Here is a 20,946-nt window from a genome sequence, read left to right as displayed (position 1 = left end):
CGGTAAGCGCCGCTTGCCGCTCATCACACTTTTCCATTCCAACCACTGTAACGAAGTCGCCGCTGACGATGCCAGCGCCACAAAACATAAAAGCTGCGTCCTTGCGTTATGCGTTGTTACTGTACTGTAGCTTAGAAGTGTGGCAGCTTGGGCTAGTTGCATACCTATTACATTTGGCCACACAAGCAAGTCGCCATGCTGTTAAAGACTGAATTAACAAGAAGGCGCGAACTGCAGGGCTCAAATCGCTTTGTATTGACATATAGAAAAAAATAAAAAAAGGGAAACGGCCAAGTTGAGACGGAAATCATGTTGACCTTTATTACTTCAAAGCCCAGCCACGGTGGTCTAGTGGCTAAGGTACTCGGCTGCTGACCCGCAGGTCGCGGGATCAAATCCCGGCTGTGGCGGCTGCATTTCCGATGGAGGCGGAAATGTTGTAGGGCCGTGTGCTCAGATTTGGGTGCACGTTCAAGAACCCCAGGTGATCAAAAATTCTGGAGCCCTCCACTACGGCGTCGCTTATAATCAAATAGTGATTTTGGGACGTTAAACTCCACAAATCAATTAATCAAACTTGATCAAGAATAGCGCGACAGCTAAAACACAATGCTTATTCACTCTGGCCGACTAAGCTTCGTGATGAGTTCTTTCAGTGTCTTTCTGTTCTGCTGCATCCAACTCGTGAGCAAAGTCTTACGACTACCATCACTTTCCGGAAGCACGATATGTTCAGCACAGACTTGTTGTAGGTTGTACATAACGTAAAGACCGCAGTCGTGTGAATTATGCTGCTGCAGGCAGTCGGACTCGACGACTCGACCTTCCCTTAGCGAGAGAAGAGGCGTTAAAGCTCGAGCGATTGTCTTGGCATGGGAGTGGTTATGTCCATTAGATGAGTCGTAATGCTCGAACATCTTCTTTGCTTGGTTGTAAACAAGGAGGCTCCAGTGACAACCACCAGGCAGCTCGAAATCTCGACAGTCGTTGATTGGCAGCAATATCAATTTTTTATGTTTCAGATCCAGTGACTTGAGCACCTGCTCAACGTTGAGCGTTGCACCGAGCTTGACAAGTTGTACAACGTCAGGTCCCACGAAGGCGAATGAGTCGCAGCTGGACGCGTAGAGCTCATTCTCAAGGTATTGCATCCAAAACCATATAATGTTGTCATTCACCCAGTTCGTTTCATCGAGCAACTCCACATCCGACTCGCGGAGAAGTGTGTCATGGTAGCTTAGTACTATCTTACCATAAGAAGCCATCAGTTTGTTGTTCTCTTACCTGGAAGAAACAAAGAAAAACGCTTCATTAGTACGTAATTGACGCACACAAAACATCGCTCACTCTTCTTTCTTTACGCATTATACAGTAAGAAGGATACCTTTTTGTTTTCCACCGAAACCGAACAGTTTATGAAGCCCAAACAGACCATGGCAAGCTAAATGTGCCTCTTGGCCCTAACGACTATCCCCGCGCAGCATTTTTGATGATAAGTTCGTACTACCTGTAATTCGAGGGACAAACTAGTCACTGCAATGTTTTCATGAGCGCGTCTAAGTTGTCCAGCCGAAACGTATGAGCCTTCACCTTTGATTCGCCTGCACGACATGATCCATTTTACAAAGTGCTGCACCTCGTCATTCGTTTCAGTGGCGCAGCAATGGCATCTTCTAAATCTTGCCATTCATTTCAAAAAGCGCAGGAGAGGTACAGCACCAAACTATTTCATGACTTTCCTGTACCTTCTGCTCTGACGGCGCTGGTTTGGTGCAGCCGCTCGCACAGCTTAACAAACAACATAGCATTAGACGTAGGTGCTGTACCCACCCCTATAAATGCGGCGTGTTTTGCCAAGATGTTTGCACCTCATTAAATTAAGCAAACAAAAATAAGGATTCCACCTTGTCAATCACTTGTGATGCCGCACAGCTGAACTCCTGCCGCACAAGTTCTGAACTTCTCGTGCACTGCTGTGAACCAGTTCGGATTGGTGCAGGTGAACTAAACTGACCCTTAAAAGATGGAAGCTTGAAAATATGAAAAATATGTTAACATAAGGTGTCAAAGCAAATTTTTCGACAAGCAGTCTTGTCTCCTGTGAGGCTGCAATGTCATTTGTTTGAACCCCTGGAAGCCAGAATCAATCTGAATTCGTCCACTACTGTACGGCTGTCAATCACTTCGTAGTTGGCATGTAGTTGGAATCGTTGGAAATTATTATTTGCACTACATAATGAACACACCCACAGTGATGGGCATTAACAGGCTTTCCGACATTTAGTTGTGCCTTGTGACAGTTTATCAACAACACCCAGAACAGTTTTGTCTTAATTAGCTGTGTTTAGCTCATACAAGTTTACAAAAAGATGCACCAAAGCTTATAAGACTGCACTCAATTGCTTTAGCTTTGCACATATGTTCAATGGGCTCCTAAAATAATAAATCATAAAGGTGATGAGCAGTTGCAGCACAGCTTCCTCAAAGACGTGAATGCTGTCATGAAGAGCAAGATTGTGTTCATTGCATGTGGTACTGTTTTTTTTTGTTTTTTTGGCAGAAAAACGTTCCAGATTTCTTTGTGCACATCTGCTTCTGTTTATATTAAGTTGTCATAACTATAGTGTCTACCACTACGAAGTGAAATTCTGTGCACTACGGTCATAGAAAAAAATCTAGGAAATCGCACAGGTAGTTGAAACATACATGATCTTCACTTATCTACAGCCACACTGCAAGATAGTACGTATTTCAAGTCCTAACCTCTAAAAGTAGCAGGGAGAAAACAACTTCATTTTCAAGCACAAGTATACTGAAAAAGTAAACAGAATAACAAGTGTGTAATAAATGTGACGTTTATTGATCCAGTATTCGGACAGATTCACATCATGTACCACCAATTGATTTTAGGAGTGCTTGCTTGCAAGAGAGTACTCAAGTTCTAAGGATATGTCTATGCAAAAAAAGAGATTGTGCTCAGGGCTGAGCAGATAGTGTGATGTAAGAGTACCAACAAAGATGTACAGACAACAAAATTGTACAATGCATACCTGAAGCTTATTTTCTTAGAATTGGGCCTTTTCGATCTGTAAGCACACACCTCATAAGTGTCCCTTTAGCATACATGTTTGCTGCATACTCAGCAGACTGGTCATTACCTGCGACGAGAAATTCTAGCTGTGGTAACCGTGTAACTTAACTCTAACAATAAATGTAGCAAGCCTGAAATATTTTTAGGCCCATCCCCTAAATACATAATACCTATGATATGGGCTCACGGCTGAGAATTAAAACTAGTGCTTACCCTCTCGACACAACGCGACATTGCAGAATTGTGAAGTACTCAATCTAGCATTTCAGAGCGAGAAAGATTCAGAAATGCACGCATCCGCAATTGCTTATTTAACAAATTTAGCACAACTACATTGCTCTAACTGCGCAAGCTATCTATCGGCAATGTGCAAGTTTCCTTCCCGATTCCACATCATGCATTCGCTTCAAGATCAACACTACGGGGCAAGCGCCGCATCTGACGGCAAAATCGGACCCTTGTCCTGAAGCCACGCTATTAAACTCGAGCGCCGCAACTCCATGAGAGCGAGTTCATTCAGCGATTTCGATGTTCAGTTATATGCATATGCTTGTTAGCTTTCAAGAGTCTTTACACATGGGTTGAAAGCTTTCGATATGTATGAGTGACTTGTTTTGTTCGGACCCAACCGCATACATTGATTGTACCGGCTTGGACACTCGCAATAAACGATGCAAACCTTACTTGATTGACGTTGTTTTTGCCAGTCGAGGCCAGCTAGGTCCCCTGGCGATAATTACAGACGCGAAACGCGATTGGGCAACGAAAGAAATATAAAAAAAAAAACAGAGGAAGCGAGCAGCGCGAACCAGCCGCGGGCATTTCCCCACCTGCAACAACAAAAAAAAGTGCGTCTGTTTATTGATGATGATAGTACTACTAGCACCATCTCGCCTCGCGGTATTGCAGTTCAGTACGCCGCCGCTAAGTATTGTTTGATACAACAGCCTAAAGGTACAGTTTCCCGACGATAGTTATAGCGCGAGAACAAAACGACGACACAGAGACAAGAAGGACGTTCTCGCGCTATAACTATCGTCATGCCATACCAACCAGCCCAAGCTGCCACACTTCTAAGGTACAGTTTCCGTTCTCTAAACTGCAGGTGTTCTGTGCCTTCACTGCGTGGGTCTTGTTTACTACACCGATCGCCGCGACAAGAACGGCAAAGGCAGAAAACAACTTGTCTACTAGTCCCCCAGAGGTCGCCGTAATCGCTATTTTTCGCCGAACCACCTGTCCAACCGTTGTAAAACCCATTGTAGTGGCTGTGCTACCCGGCGCCTGGGGTAGGCAATTGGTGAAGTTTTGATGTCGAGACGCTGAACAAAATTGGGCTATGCAGGGTGCCGAGCGAACCTGCATTCAACCCGCAGCCAGTGAGAGGTAATGAACCCAAGGCACACGGCATGAGCTCCAGCTGCATGTAGCCTTGCGGTCCTCGATAGTTTGGTTAGTACGGCCCGGCTTCGGGAGCTGCCATTCAAGCTGGATCCCCAACAAGTCATCGACATGGAGCCACAGCCAGGGGTGCTAGACATTCTGGCGCAATTCTGCCACCGCCTGCTGCATTGGGGTCCGCTGACGGCGCTTTGCATAATCAAATTCATCTTCCTGACCAGTCTGTACGTGACATCTATGTGGCTCTCGCCTTATGGTTCAACGCTAGGCACCGTCAACCACGGGATATTCATCGGTTGGGTTGGAGTTCTGCTGTACAATTTCTTCATGGCTGTAGCAATGGGACCGGGCTTCGTGCCTCTGAAGTGGAGGCCGGTGAGTAGCGGCCTGACATAGGCACGAATAGGTTCATCTTCGAACCTGGCTGTCATTCTTACTGAGGTGCTCACTTAGTTGTTGATGCGTCTGTGTACAGAGTCTGGTCCTCGTTTGAGAGTCTTCTTTTTCTTTTAACTAGTCAGTACACAGAATCCACGCAATCCTTGACACATGCTGTGAAAGTTGTTCACCGGTGATCACAAATGCGTCGTCGTAAACCGAAAGCAAGCTGTACCCGCAGATGACATTAACGTGATTGTAGTTTACGTCACTGGCATGTATTATTTTTATTAACAGTATGATACGTTGTTTTTAGAATTTGGTTAGTAATCGTTGCATTTCCATTCGTATGAATGTGTTTTACCGTCGGCATGGATTATATGTATACATGCTTACTAACGCACATAACAGCGCCCAAAATTGGAAAAGACGACAGAGTGTAAAGACCGCTTGCTATATTGCCTACATGAACCATTTATTATAGCGTCAGATACCATGTAACTTATTAGGCTCACTTTGTTGCGAGTGTAAAACCGTATCTGGAAAAAAATTCATGTTGGGAAAACCCAGCAAGTGTGAAAGGTAACTGGATAGTTTAGTGGCCAAGATTGTTGACTTACCCTCCTGTATTTGTCTGTCCCATTTCCTACTCCGTCTCATTTGTGTTGATGTTTCTATTCTTAATATAAACATGCTCTGTGCACCTGCACATGGTGTCTGCCCAGTGAAATGCCCCAGTTCATCACCTACATTTGCAGGACCAGCCAGATGATGAGCAGTTCCTGCAATACTGTGCAAACTGTGATGGATTTAAGACACCACGGTCGCATCACTGCCGCAAGTGTGAAAGGTTGGTATTTTCAATGTGCTGCCAGTTTCACCACAGGCCATTTCTTTCCCATTCTGTCTGCAACCACATTTGCTATATGCACTTGCTAAGACATAAATAAAATGCCACGGTCGTGTAGGACTTTGCAGCCTCTCACACAACAAAATCTTTCATATTGTGCCCATTGTCGCCAAAAGTTATGGGTAAGAAAAATAATTTTATAGGCACTTTAATATGTTGCTGTAGGCTTTTGCAGTAGTCATCTGATAGACTAGCATATGTTACAGTTTATTAAAACTTGTAAAAAATAAACACACCTGGTGAGTAAGTCAGAATGGACTTTAAAGAAGCCCTGAAAGCAAACCTTACCTGCAGAGTTTTGCATTGAAACATGTGTCTTGTGTTAGTTGAACGCAAAACAAAAAATAATTATGAGAACTGCTTGGGGAAACTAACATTTGTCATTTTACAGTTTCAAAGGGAAAACATTTCACTCAACCAGCAAGGAGTTATGCTGCCTATGAAAACATGTCCTTCATACAGTGGCAGCAGAAGCTTTCCTCTCCTTGTAGCTTATTTTCTCCAAAATGACCCCGCCACAGTGGTCTAGTGGCTAAGGTACTCGGCTGCTGACCCGCAGGTCGCGGGATCAAATCCCGGTTGTGGCGGCTGCATTTCCGATGGAGGCGGAAATGTTGTAGGCCCGTGTACTCAGATTTGGGTGCACGTTAAAGAACCCCAGGTGGTCAAAATTTCCGGAGCCCTCCACTACAGCGTCTCTCATAATCATATGGTGGTTTTGGGACGTTAAACCCCACAAATCAATCGATTTTCTCCAAAATGGTAACAAAGCAACACAATATGAATGAACTAGCTGAATAACATTTTTTGATAAGGTAGCTTGCATTGCAGTTTGTCCGTGACAATCATAGTTGCACTTTCTGACATAATGTTTGCATAATGCTGGTAGTGACATTTGAGGATATCCTCTGCCATACAGCACATGGTAGATATTTGTGTTATGTTGTTTTTGCACACAGAAACAAATGAAATATAAGCTTTGTATTTGAATGATATTTGCTGCTGATACTTTTACACAAAAGGGTAGAACTTTGCTGTTTTTGATCTCACCTGTAAATTGTTGCAATTTTTTAGGTAAGCTGAATCTTGAACAAATTTTTCTGATGTGATAAAATTGAAATGCTATATTATACAATTAAGTAAGACATATGCTCTATCCCATAAGATGAAACTCCTTTTCAAGAGTCTTTATGTACACTGGGCCCAGTGCAATGCAACATGAGGGTTTGCCAGAGACTGCTGTAAACTGCATTATCATAGTAAAAGTTCTTTATTAGATCAAAGTGAAGCAGGGAATCAGTTCATACTAATTGCTCCTTAAGTAAATTATTTCTGATAATTCTGGGATAGTAGGGTTATTATTAATGAATACAATTACCATCAAGCTTGCATTTTTAAATTTCATATCGTAATCTTTGCACATCAATGTTGCCATGATGACAATGGTTGCAAAAGGGTATTTCGTATGTTAGATTGGTTCAATAAAATTTTCTGAACTTTCTGTGTTAAGTCTGTAATCTTTGCTGATCGTTCACACAACTATGTAGGCCCTAGTAGATGCCGCCAAAGCCTGCAACTTTAGGGCAAGTTGGTTTGGTAACATTAGTGTGGTTCATTTTCTTTTTGCTCATGTTCTTATTTACTCAGCAGCTTTTTGTGGCAGGGATAGTGCTTTTGGTATTGAAAAAGGCAATGTACTGAATTGAGAAAACAAAAATAAAGTTTCTCTTTTGTGTCCATTTAGTTTACATTGCATGCTGGGACCTCTATGCAGGTTTTAAAAGCACATGTAAACTATTGATATGTATAGTATGTTGTTGAGTTCATCAAGGGGAGCAGTGTCAACATGTGTCGCGCACCTCCTGCTACACACCAACTGCCAAAAGCAGTCAACATGTGGAGTTGTAGTCGGTGCTGAAAGTACTTAGGGCACTGATATGGAAGCATTGTGCAGTCCTGTGGTATGGCCCTGCCGCGCTGGTCTAGTGGCTAAGGTACTCGGCATCTGACCCGCAGGTCGCGGGATCGAATTTCGACTGGCGGCTGCATTTCCGATGGAGGCAGAAATGCTGTAGGCCCATGTGCTCAGATTTGGGTGCACGTTAAAGAACCCCAGGTGGTCGAAATTTCCGGAGCCCTCCACTACGGCGTCTCTCATATACATATGGTGGTTTTGGGACGTTAAACCCCACATACCAATCATCAATCAATCAGTCCTGTAGTATGCAAAAGTAGAATCACACATGCATAGTTTAGGGTGCATGGCCCCTTTAAAGTGGCTATCACATGGTAGTCTAAGTATTTCCAGTTAAAAAAAATCATGAAATAGTGAATGCCTGCTGAAACCATCTCAAGCTGACCACTGCAAACTCTCGTGAAAACGTAAGTTTGCGCTTTTACCTTCCAAAATACACTTTATTTCTTCATTCATCAATGTTGCCAGAGCTAATATGGTTAAGCTGTACTTCAAAAACTTTCAGTGATTTTACACTGCACATAATGCACTCAAAATCTACCCGCTTGTTGCGATACATGTATGGTTTAATGTCCAGTCTATAATTGAAGTTTTAAAATTGCAGGTCAGGGGTGCTTTTAAAGGCACAAAATAAAGTTATTTTATCTTCAGTTTGTTAGAACCCTGAAAGTTTCAGGAATGCGGTACCAGCATGCCTCTTTTGAGATCTAATAGGAGATGAAATTGTAGTTTGTAATTATTCATATACAGTATATGTAATGTTTACTTGATAGCTAATTCTTGTGCAGAAAAGCTGTTCATGATGCTCAAACTGATGTTTTTTTTTTTACAGTTAGCATAAGAAAAGTGGCTGTGCATTTTTATAAAGATGCATGCAATATTTTGAAAATCTCATCTAATCCCCAGCTGACAGCATTTACTTTTGTGTGATTGCTCAATTTTTTTTAGTTTGTTCAAGATTGCTGACACCAATAATATATCTATTCTTTCTGTGTGTATGTTCTAATTAGCATAAGTATCTAGAGCATCATTATACAACTTTTAAGGAATCGTGGTTGTTTTCATGTTTCTTTATATATTTTTTCATTCAAGTCAAAACTATTCAAAGTTGTCATTGCATGAGTTTTTGCTCGTTTTGACCTGTTGATCCTGACCCCTTTTACTGCCAAGGTCAGAATTCTTTATATGAGTATATTTTTTAAAAGTACGAAACGGCTGCTAATGCTTCGAAGTAGCTATGAAAAAAAAAAGTTGCAGTTTCTCATTTGGCACAGTGCATTTAAGGTTGCAAACACTCAAAAATTCTGGTCGTGTTATTGGTAAAATGTCCTTTTAGAAAGCGGTCTCTGCTTTCTAAGAAAGTTGTGTTTTATTACTTTAATTTGTTATCTATAACCTAAATTGTCGAATCAGATTTCTCAAAACTGCTTAACGGATTGTAAGTGACACTCTAAGTTAACTTTGACCAGTTGGTGGTATATCAAAATATATCAGAATGAGCCATTGTTCTTTGCATTCTACGCCCTTCTAAATGCTTTCACCAATCATTGGGGCCAGAAAGACTGTCAGAATGCTTTTTGTTTATATAATTATATACAAGTTCAACATGGCTTTTAAAAGCCAGTTTCTGAGCTTAGAGTAGCCCCAAAAATATGTATTGAAGTTTGAATAAGCCACTGTATTATTAATTCAAGTGAAACTGAAAATTCAAAGTAATTGAGCTGTTCATATTTGAAATAATGCTATTAGTATAGGCTACACATATTTGACCTCGTTTTGCATTGTTGCTTTGGTGCGGCTTGCAGGTGTGTCCTCAAGATGGACCATCACTGTCCATGGATCAACACTTGTTGTGGGCACCGGAACCATGCCAACTTCACACTTTTTTTGTTCTTTGCTGTTTGTGGCAGCATTCATGCCTCAGTACTGTTGATCATGGGACTTACTAAAGCCTACCACAGGGTGAGTAGCAGAAGCCCCATAGTTCAACTGCATATTACTTGTGGACTACAGAAGAATTGGCCTGTCTCAAATGTTTGGGTGATGTAAAACGACAGTACTAATACTTGATATACACTGAAGCTGCTGGTGGGGATTGTTGAAGAAATTCCGGAAATTCATGGTCTGGTAGGCTGCCCCCCAAAGAAGTACGAAGACTCCGTCTTCTTGCTGCTTCACAGGCTTGCTAGATGGCCCATTGTTGATTTTAAAGATTTACTGTGTTGCAGTTTCATCTAGGGAGACAGCATTAAAATGCTGTCTCCCTAGATGAACCTGTAACCTCTCATTCCCAGAGAATGTGTCTAAGAGACATGACAGCCCAACTGCATAGTTTGCAGTTATCAAAATAAACGTCTGTTTATATTCTCCTATGATGAATCAAGTCTGGGTGAATCGATGAAGTCTGGGTTTGTAACTGCCTCCAATGTACCACTTGGGCCCATCAGAGTTTGGGGGTGGATAATCGCACCTTGATTTTTGACAAAATTTTGTAATGTCATAATATCACCTGTTCATTCTTATCCTCTCTGTCCCGCCCTTCGGTGGATTTCCATACCCCAGGGAGGATCTTAAGAGGCAGTTGCAGAACGTACGACCTAGCACTGCGTGGTTGCATGTTCTCTTTATTGAGGTTGGGTATAGGGTTGTTGGGACATGTGCGCACTGGGAAGCATATCATGTGTCGTTCCTCCATCTCCTCGCAGGTGATATAGTTCTCATTGGCTTTGAGGATAGCCACAAATAGGGTAATTTTGCCTTGTGCATAAATTCTGACTGCTGTCTGTGAGTCGCTCAGTATGTATTTGCAACTGGTGCAAACTATAGATAGGGTTATTTCACTACCTTAGAGCTTTTGCTTTACATACTAATCAGACTGACCAACTGTTTGTCAGAATTGAGGACTGCCACTGCGATGGCATACTAACTTACATATTCTGCCGTGTCTACAAACTGTACTTCTTTGTGCCCGAGGCTCCTTGTCCTATCCAGCACACTCCACACCACCAGCAGCCTCTGGACATACATTTAGGGCTGCAAAACCTCAGAAAAAGGCAGACACTGGCGTCCGAGCTTCACCAGTCGGCCGCAGAGAAACTCCATGACAGGCTATGGGGGCATCTCTTGGTGTTCACGGATGGGTCTGTTTGGGACAGCCCCTACTCGGCTGCGGCTGCCTGTGTCATACCATCGACTGGAACAACCATCTGGTGCCACCTTCCCTTCCAGGCCAACTCCACCGCAGCTGGATTATCTGGCCTTCCTTGGCAGCCGACTACCTCATTGCTACGTCACCCCAGCTGCCCATGGCGATCATAGGTTACTCCCACCAGCCCTACAAGCACAGCTGCAACCATACCAAGCAGGCATCACTTTGGCATTGCTGCATGCTAAACTAACCACCATCGGAGCTAGTGGTGTGCGCCTGTCTATCCATTGGCTTTCCTCGCATGTGGGGATAGGTGGCAATGAGGAGGCCACTGCCGCCACTAAGGGAGCACAGACCACAGCTATATCCCAGTCACCAAGGCGGTAGGCTAGTCGGATTACTCTCGGCAATGACTGCAGCTACTCCTACCAGCGACCCACCCTGAGACACGGGTGGCAAACGGCAAGCCATCACCTCTTCTTTCTGAGAGTGGCCTGGACAGATGCAAGCAGCGGTTGCTGGTGCACCTGCATACCACCAGCACCTGGACTGCAGCACGTATGTATTCCTTGAATCGCTGTTTATCGCCTGTGTTCCGAAGATGCGGCAACGACGAAACGCTGGAGCATATTATTTGCTCCTGCCCTGCCCTTGCTACAGAACTATGCGTGATGGTGAGCTGTCGCCTGTTCGGTCTGCCTGCAGCGATGGCGGAGGACATCTTTTTTCTCGCACGTTTGAAGATGCTAGCCCTCTGAGCCTTCCTCGAGTTCTGTGCTTCTGGGAATCTCGCCGCCCTATAGACGACCTCTTTGGCTTCGTGCTGCTGACTGCGCTGACAAGTCTCTCTCTCGCCATGCCTTTCACTCTTTATTTTTCTCTTTCGATCATCTTTACTTCCCTCTCCCCATTCCTAAAGGCCTTCAGCCGTTCCTCTACAACAGGAGGCAGAAAATAGTGTCCTTTTTATTTATTCTTCTTTCAATAAATTCTGAACTATCTTTGTCCCTATTGAAAAGTTGTAGTGAAGCCCTGGCTCTAACCTCTCTTCGACCTTGATAGACTTCGGGACGGGTACCATTGGATAGGTAAGCCGCCTGGAGCTTTTTTAGTGGTAGTGGCCTATTGAATAGCCTATAGCACCCCAGCTCACTTTTTCCTTTATTTTTTGCGCGTCTATTTCAATCTTCGCTTTCTTTCCCATCTTTATTCCCTATTCTCCCTTCCCTTAGTGCAGGGTAGTTAACGGGATGCTCTAATTTCTGGTTAACCTCCCTGCCTTTCGCTCATTTTATTCTCTCTCTCTCTCTTCATCAATCGAGCTGAGGAGGGATGTCTTGTCATAATGCTGCTTGTGATAAGTTATCGCGAGTTTGTCCTGGATACACCTGCCTGTTTGTGTTCTGGTCAGTCTCTCGAGTTGCAAGATTTCTTGGACCTCTAATATCTTTTCAAGCATATTATGGGTGCCCAGCTATAGTACAAGTTTCATGCTATTGCTATTTGTAAGGCCCAGAGCCATGTTTTGTGTTCTCTTAATTAGTGTTTTCAGCTTGGCCTTTTTCGGCAGTGTACAAATTGTGGTAGTAGGCATTCACATAGGTGATGTGACTAACAGTGAAAGAGTGTATGAGTCTGGCGACATTGTTCTTCATATGCCAATGCCTGTTGGTGATTCTTCTGAGCCTCATCGTGTTTGTGGTCTTAGTCTCCAGATTGCTGGCCATTGCTCTGCTGGCACTGTTGGATTCTATGGCGAGGTCAAGCACTTTAATCTGCTTGATCCTTGGCATTTCTTGTACATCTTTCGTGGGTATGCAAATTTCTTGGTTCACTGTGTACAAGATGTAACCCTTGGGTTGGGGGGTCTTTCCTTGAATTTAGAAAAGTTCAGCTTTTTCCGGCAAGCAGAAAAGACTGGTTATGATAATTGTACTCTTCCACTACCTCAGCCGCAAACTGTACCTACTGCTCAGTTTCTCCGTCACTTCCCTTGAATATTCAAATCAAAATGTCGCTGATCATGTAGTGTTATGCTCTAGAGCCCTCTATGGCGATGAGGTGCTCGGGGAAGCTGATCATGACAAGATTAAAAAGTATCAGCAAGTGCCATGACAGCCTTGTGGGGTGCTGATGCTGCCCATGCTCCTGTCTTTGGATGCGAGTTTGCCCAGTGTTGCCCCGAGTTTCCTCTTGGGGTTGTAATCCACAACATAGCTGTGCACTCGGTTGCCTAGATTTAGTACGGCTATCTTACGCTGTATGAGCCACATTGTCAAAAACTTTCATGAGATGTAATCTTAGGATGGACCTAATAGCCCTTGTCTTCATGTCGAGTTATGTGGTATTTGATTTGCAAAATTGTATCCTGCATGGATAAATGAGATCTGTGTGAGTCGTTCTTTTTGATGCTTTCTTGATGCCAGGCAGAGGAGCTTCAAAAGAGGGTAGTGGGTTGGGCGAATTGGAAAAGTCATGACAGCCAGCGGAAACGAAATGCGGACAAATAAGGAAACTGTAACACAAGCGCTGTCTATCAGCTGATTGTATAATGGAATAAAAATCACAGATATATATAGGCAGTAAAAACATTACAAAGCAGCACACACCTCAAAGATCACCAACAGAGAAAAGAAGACCCATGTATACTCTAATGCAACTGCACACCTTCCAGGAAAGCCACTTCCTCATCAATAAAGCGATAAAAAGCAGTTCACGCATCTGTCTCTCGTTTTTATCATTTCAAAGGCCTCCGTGATTTTTCGAGTACGCTGGCTCTTGTGCCTAGTCACCACGACCATTTTATTCAGCTCGGGTGTGCAGCCGCAATGTTGGCAGTGGAGGGCAAGGTATGAAGACGGTGCGCCCTTCAAATGGACATTGCTACACCTCCCCATGTGTCCTAAACTAAAAAAAAAAGAAAAAAGAGTATTTGGGGAGCGTTTCTGCTTCACAACAATAATTGTCATCTACTTCAAATACTTTCCTCGCGCTATCACCACGGTTCCATTAGGTTCGCGGTTGTGAACGGCGCGTGTGCGTTATCAGTGTAACATAGCATTCCTTACAGGAAAGTGGCCAGTGCCGGGTTTTAAAAAAAGGAAATGTGAGCAAGTCGGGTGAGGAATACTGTTGTGTAGCAGAACTAGTCCCTGAATACTCCATTTTTTCTTAAAGTGCATGTAGGAACTACCACAAGACTGTGTGGTGTACACAACGCCACAGGTGCAGTCAACGGACTGAGTGGCGTGTTTTATAGAACACTCACTATCTGCACAAGTCACCTTTCTTTGTTGCTCCTTTTTGTCAATAGAAGGGCACATGCTTTCGAGCTTCCTGCCAACGTGAAAGGCGACATTGTGGTCACCTTCTTAAGGTGGTGAGAAACAGTTTACAAATAGGGAATGACTGCAATCTGGCTACATCTTTCTGAATGCAATGCCGTTGCACCTGCACCATTCTTTTGCTCCAGCTTCAAATGGTGCAAAAAATGCTGGGAAATAGACCAGAGAGCCAAGTGTGGAAAACTAGACACTTCTGATCTGACCTGATGCATGAAGCTTTCGCACATAGCATGTGGACAAGACTTCTTTATAGTTGATGAAATACACGTCATGTCCAACCCATTGTTCACCATTTTCGAATTAGCTTATTGTAACTTGACACTCTTTTTACAGAACGGGTTTGGTACGACCAGTAAGTGTGTGTCACTTGGAATGGAATGGGAAGGTCAAGATATTGTAAAACATTGTTCGTTGCAACTTCTGAGGTGAAGGTAGACCCCAGCCCCTTTGCTTGAATAATTTCAAGACATCAATCACTGAGCGCCTGAAATCCCCTCAATTACAAACACAAGGTAGTCATCAACATACCTGAACACGTCACACACAATACGAATCGTGTTGTAGTGCACGGCATAGGCAGAGGGTTTTCATGAGGAGACGGGGCGTTCTACTTCCTTTTCCACATTCTCTCTCACCTATATATATATATATATATATATATATATATATATATATATATATATATGGGGGGAGAAATCTTAGGTAGATAAACTGGACTTTGAGAACTGTAATGCCTTGAAGGGGCTTTGCAACACTTTTTGAGCATGGTCAGAAAACGCTGCCGATCGGTAGTAGAGGCTCCCGACAACACGTGAGCCAAATATAGCGTAGCACACGGCCTGCAATCACAAAAAATTATCAATGTCAGATAAAAAAAGCTTTCTCTTCTCTTGACAAATCACGGAATTGAGCCCAGTAAGCCCATCTATCATCCATTGGCTGATTTGAACATGGCATGCTCGGTTGTTACAGAGGCTGTCGCTTCTCACGCGTGCACCCACGATCGCACTGAAAAAAAAAAAACGTAGAAAAAAGAAAAATGCTCAAGGTCACGAGACGCGAGTGACATTTTTTGTTTGCCCTTCCCATTCCTTCCTGCTCAGCTTCCAGTGGTTTCGTCGGCACTAGAGAATGTGATCGCAGCGTGTGACAAATCTTTGTAACTCTGCCCGTACTGGACGGATTCTTAAAATTTTTGTAGCGTTCAATTTGTGAGGTAATACGCTTTTCCAGTGAATTAATTCTGTTGTTACTCAAAAAGTGTTTCAGGGCCCCTTTAAGTTTCACTGTCATAAGTTCATTATATTAGCTGAGAAAGTCAGGGTTGAAGTTTCATTTTTAAATTTTTGGCTGAAGTCTCTGCATGTGACGTAACGAATTGCAAAATGTATTTTTCATACTTTCGCCACATTGGCTCGATGAAATTTTTTTAACTTTGTATGCTAGGTCTATGGCACCCATAGGTGACGATGTACGTCATTTTCATTGAGTAGAAGCATTATAGGTCCCAGTAGGCGCCTACAAAATTTATTATGTCACGGTGATTGGTGCGAAACTTTCATGGTGCCGTTTTCATTCATACTTTTTCTTGTGTTTTCTCGCTTACTAAGCGTCATGTCGTGGTTACAGTGGTGTTTTTGGGATTGGGAAATTTTACTTAACTAGTATGCGAAAAATCATTTTGCTTTTTTGTGTCCCTTTAAAGGGACACAAAAGGAGACTATTTAAAGTCGACGTTGATTGTTGAAATAGCGCTCCAGAAACCTTTTAGTGTTACTTTTGTGCCAAGGAAGGGCCTATTTTGAAATAAAATCATGTTTTAGTGGTCCGCATTGGGTTAGCACACTTCAAGTTACCTGCCTTAAGAAGTGGAAAGACCAGACCAACTCGGGTCGCTGTTGCCATGCACAACGTTGCCCAACTTTACTGAGCTAGTAGCAGCAGAACGAAAGCAGCGGGAGCCACAGTGGCAACAACGACCATTAATCAATTTGCCGCCATTGGCTTCAAGATTGTAGACATTTTTTGTTTCAACTGCACCCTGCTAGATGGCGCCACCTGTCCTGCGAGAATTGATTTTTTCAATCATTCGCACAATTCCCCATAGTAACGTCCGGCGCTTCTTTTTTTCATGAATCAAACAGAAATGAACAAGCAGCATTTTATTGCATGTCTTGCTGCATGGAAAGCTCTTTATTTAGTGGAGTTAGATCGATTACTAGTAAATAATTGTAGGCAGTCCGTCTGGTGTCATCAGGATTGTTTTGAAGATGTCCTACTGCGGGGCTTGTGTTTTTGTGCATATACCTTAATTTCTCGGTAAGTAGAGCACTGTTGTTGATAATATTGTCATTTTAGATGCTGTCATACATTGAGCTTTCACTCTGGCGTAAATTTTTGACTTTAGTGTCTCTTTAAGAAGATAATAAACAAATCTCTGTTAAATACAAAAGCGTTTGTTTGCTTGATGCATACCCATAGATTCCATACTTATTTTGCGCACGAGCCGTGAAAATGCTGCAATTTTCATCATCCTGTGACTTCATTCTCAATGCAACCATGGCGCCAGACTCTATACTGGCCCAATGATCTGAACTCTAAAAGCAGAAGGGAAAAGGAACGGACATAAACAGTCTTCTGTAAGATAGCTGCAAAACAGAATGGCCAACACTTCATTGGCGGTGTATGAGAGCCTGAGTCAAGCTCTAAAAAAAAATTTACGCCATCTCCCACTAAAGGCAACCATGTGTAATTTGGCGATTCCACGCAAGATCAAACAAAGCATGGCTGGTCGACCTCTTAAATTTCTTGCAAAATTGTATATATTGTTGCTTGATCATTGGAAAGAAGATATCCGCAATTGGTTTTGCTGTAAAAAATTTTCTCGAAGCACAGTAAATCAATAATGACAAAAAGGTGGAGTGCCACGCTTACCTGCTCTGTTGCTTTTTTGAAATTTGGTGATGCATTATACAAAATATAAATACATTAAAGCTACGTGCCTCAAATTCGTTCGGCTACATATAGGCGTACTGGCGCTTACGTTCAGTTATATTTAGGTTGTCTGTGTAGTGTAGATTTTTTTACACAAAATCTCAAAATTGACCTAAAAACGTTTTTTTGTCAAGTTTGCAGGCCTTTATTTCACAAAGGGCCCATGGCAGAGTGCTGAAAATTCTGAATCATTTTTTCAGCATGTTTATTATTAATGCTGCCAGAGCTTATATTATTAGCACTTTTCAGTAAAGATATATGCGCGCTAACTTCAAGAAAAGAGAATTCAAGGGAAACTTCTGATAAAAAACGTCCCATTTCTGATAATTTTTGTATTTTCCCCGCCTATTATACTGCACATCAGGTTTGAGAATCAATAAAACCATGTTGCAATACATGGTTTTGCTTGCATTTACGGCCCATAAAAAATGTCCTTGCGCAAGGATAGGCAACGGTAGATCGGACTTCCTGTTCTCCAAGTATGGAATGCAGGCCTATACTTCAGCTTCTTAAAAATAAGCAGCATTGAAATAGCTGTCGCCTGCACTAAGGACGCCAATTTCGAAAGAATTTGGTCACGGGGGCGGCCATGAGTGTGGGATTACCGATCAAGCAGGCGCACTCAGGGCATCCTGTTTCGATGTGAAGAGGGCCCGTCGGATACGGCCTTTGCGCAAGACTGGGCCCAATTTGTGGGTCGCAAGGTTTTATGAAATTCGTGAACGCCAATGGCTTTTCGATTTGGCATGATATTGTATTGAGAAATCAAGTCTCGCCACTGCAATTTAGCACTAATAAACACGGTAGGGAATGATTAGAAATTAGCATCGTACGCATGGGGTTCATTGAGGCACTGCAGCATAAGGCTTGGTTGTCATCATCATCATCAGCCTGACTTTGCCTGCATTCCATACCTAGTGGGAAAGAAGTCCGATCTACCGTTGCCTACCCTTGCACAAGGGCATTTTTGGTGGGCTGTAACTGCAAGCGAAACCATATAATGCAACATGTTTTTATTGATTGTGAAAGCCAATGTGCAGTAAAATAGGTGGGGAAAGTATAAAAAATATCAAAAATGGGATTTTTTTTCAATCGTCCTCAGAAGTTTCTCTTGCATGCTCTTTTCTTGAAGTTAGCTCGATTGTATCTTCTTATTGAAAAGTGGTAATAATATAAGCTGTGGTTAAATAAACATGCTGAAAAAAGCTATGCGGAATTTTCATTGCTTTGTCATCGACCCTTTCTGAAATAAAGGCCTGCAAACTAGGCAGAAAAACGTTTTTAGGTCAAGTTTGAGAATATTTATTAAAAAATTACACTATGCAGGCAATCCAAGTATAATTGAGTATAAGCCCCAGTACACTTATGGGTAGCCAAACAAATTTGAGGCATGTAGCTTTAATATATTTTGTGTAATTCATCACTAAATTGGAAAAAAGCAGCAGATCAGGTAAGCGTGCCACTCCACCTCTCCGTCATTATTTATTTACTGTGCTTTGAAACAATTTTTTACAGCAAAACCAATGGCGGGTCTCTTCTTTCCATTGATCAGGCAACAGTATATAAAATTTTGAAAGAAATTTCAGAGGTCGATCAGCCATGCTTTGTTCGATCCTACGTGAAATCACCCAGATGAGAAGCACCGGGCGCTAACGCTTACATTGGTGGCAACGTTGGCGCTGGCGCTCATTACGGCGTTGCGCTGGAGAGAAACCTGGGAAAGTGGAGGGTACGCAGTGATGTACCATTGTTTTCTACTGGAGCTTGCCAATCGCTGTTAATGGGCAGTGAGAGACAGAAGACTTCGATTACAGGGACCCGCAGTCCACTTTTAGTTGAAGTGCACGCTGCAAATTATTATTGTTTATTGTTCAACAACGCACTGGGGAAATCTACCACCAGCACTACCTTAGAGGTAGCGCTCGACCCCCCATGAGGCAGCCCATGAGGGCTCTGCCCCGCCATGAGGCAGCTCATCAGAAGACAGCACTCCCCCCCCCTCTTACACACTCTCAGCCTATAGTGCGGGGTCAACTTTTTCTATAAAAATACTGCTGAGCACAGGTGCCACGCAACTATTGTTTCGTTTTGGCAGTGCCTGTATGTACAAAAGTTAGGTGTTTGTATCGGCTCAAGCAAACTTATTTCAAGCAGGGATATTGAAGGACTTGTTTTTTTTTTGTTTGATACAAACTTAATAAAACCAACATATATTGAAGCTACAGCAGGTATAGGGAACAATAATTGTACTCTTGTAGAGAGAGAGAGAGAAGTTTATTTACAGAAAGGCAGAGAGGTCGGCCTGAGCGACAGCTTGCTCTAGCCTGCTACTCCACACTGGGGGAAGGGAAAGGGGAAAAGAAAGATTAATGAATGACGATGGTGAGATAGAGAGGGGAGTATGTAGTGTTCTTTCTAGCTGAGACACATTTTATAGCAGCACATATAGTCCAGTTGTTTCCAAAAAGGTTATAATTGCTCTTGTGTGTACTCTTGTACTGTATTGATATATAAATATGAACGTAATAAGTTAAGTGAGCCAGAAGACAGTTGGAAAAGTTGTTGCATAGAAAACTGCCAGACAAATATTAAATCAAATTTATTCACTCGTACATTTGTACGCCTTACTTCCTTCACAATCATGTCACGATTACTACAATGCAGCTAAAATGAACAATTGATGCCCCTTGTACCTTTCTTGGCTTCATTATTTGTTGGTTTTTACTATCGTCATATTTCAAGTAGCCATATATTATGTTTAGACTCGGGGACAAAAATAGGTAAGTGTATACGAATTAGATCAAGTATATCATTTATTTACCTCCAATTACAAGGTCATTTTTGAAACTATTTCTAGATCATGGCCTCCTTTACAGCAATGCATTATTGCAGAGGCTTCTTGAAGTAGCGCAAATGTCTTCATAGGTCCTCATAAATTGCTGCAACTAATGGCTTGCAATTGCCGTAAGCAGTTTTGTTAGCAATTTGAAATGCGCATGTTGGTTCCACACCCTACTGTATATAGCTTCAAAAATATTTATTATTGGTGAAAAGACAGAAGTTGAGTGCAGTGTAGTAATTTTTGTTTCAATGCCAACAAGACCAAGACGTGGAATTGTACCGCCTAGTAACTCTTTTGAATAGTGCAGTTGTAAACAAGGAATGAACTCTGGTTATGTTTACTACTTTCATGCAGTTTTCTCTGCATGTTTGAACTGTGGCCACGCACTGCTAGCGCATGTAGCAAAATTTGTTTACCCTGTTCAGTAAGTCGTGCCTGTCGTCTGCTTTCTTAGTGCCATCTGTTTTAAAATCGGTAGAATTTTATGGGTAGAATGAAATCCTTCGGGTTTCCCATTCTGTGAGGGCAGTTAACAATGCAGCAGTAATTACCAGCCCCTCATCAGGGCAACATAGCAGAACGAGACATGTTTCACATGCAGTGCGAGCTTCATAGATGCGTAGGAACCAAGGGGAGTGCAGGGGCCGTAGCAGGCATCTCAAGTTCGCTTTCTCTGGTAGGGAAATTGATAGTAATAGTCAAACATAGCTTGTGTGCATCTGTATTATGACACCAAATCAAAAGCTTCCAGGTAAAAACTATACTGTACAAATACAGAAATATGGAATGAACATGTGTGCACTATAGTCAGGTAATGTTTTCAGTAACAAAATAGGATATATATCTGTATCATTCTTTTCGCA

The 20,946-nt window shown here is 42.6% G+C and overlaps 2 protein-coding genes across 4 annotated transcripts in view; one reads left to right on the top strand and one right to left on the bottom strand.

Moving 5' to 3' along the window:
* Window positions 1–295: 295 nt before the first annotated feature.
* The window catches only part of LOC119161529 (sentrin-specific protease 8), a 50,437-nt gene continuing 29,786 nt past the window's right edge, over window positions 296–20,946 (bottom strand). The window contains exons 1-3 of one of the 3 annotated variants that reach the window (XM_075879084.1): window positions 3,776–4,021; window positions 3,051–3,158; window positions 296–1,284 (exon numbers count right to left, since the gene is read on the bottom strand). In XM_075879084.1, coding sequence (XP_075735199.1) covers window positions 618–1,265 — 648 coding nt within the window. In that variant the 5' untranslated portion in view covers window positions 1,266–1,284; window positions 3,051–3,158; window positions 3,776–4,021 and the 3' untranslated portion in view covers window positions 296–617. Of the gene's footprint in view, window positions 1,285–3,050; window positions 3,159–3,775; window positions 4,022–20,946 lie in introns of those variants that run through there. The other 2 variants (XM_037414052.2, XM_075879085.1) reach the window with 2 other exon arrangements.
* The window catches only part of LOC119161531 (palmitoyltransferase ZDHHC6), a 67,679-nt gene continuing 50,857 nt past the window's right edge, over window positions 4,125–20,946 (top strand). Inside the window, exons 1-3 of the mRNA XM_037414054.2 lie at window positions 4,125–4,867; window positions 5,629–5,720; window positions 9,561–9,717. Of these exons, the coding sequence (XP_037269951.1) occupies window positions 4,604–4,867; window positions 5,629–5,720; window positions 9,561–9,717 (513 nt within the window). The 5' untranslated portion in view covers window positions 4,125–4,603. The remainder of the gene's footprint in view (window positions 4,868–5,628; window positions 5,721–9,560; window positions 9,718–20,946) is intronic.

The sequence above is a fragment of the Rhipicephalus microplus genome, chromosome X (genome assembly GCF_043290135.1).
Source record: "Rhipicephalus microplus isolate Deutch F79 chromosome X, USDA_Rmic, whole genome shotgun sequence".
Lineage (NCBI taxonomy): Eukaryota > Metazoa > Arthropoda > Arachnida > Ixodida > Ixodidae > Rhipicephalus > Rhipicephalus microplus.
This window is presented reverse-complemented; position numbering and strand designations above follow the sequence as displayed.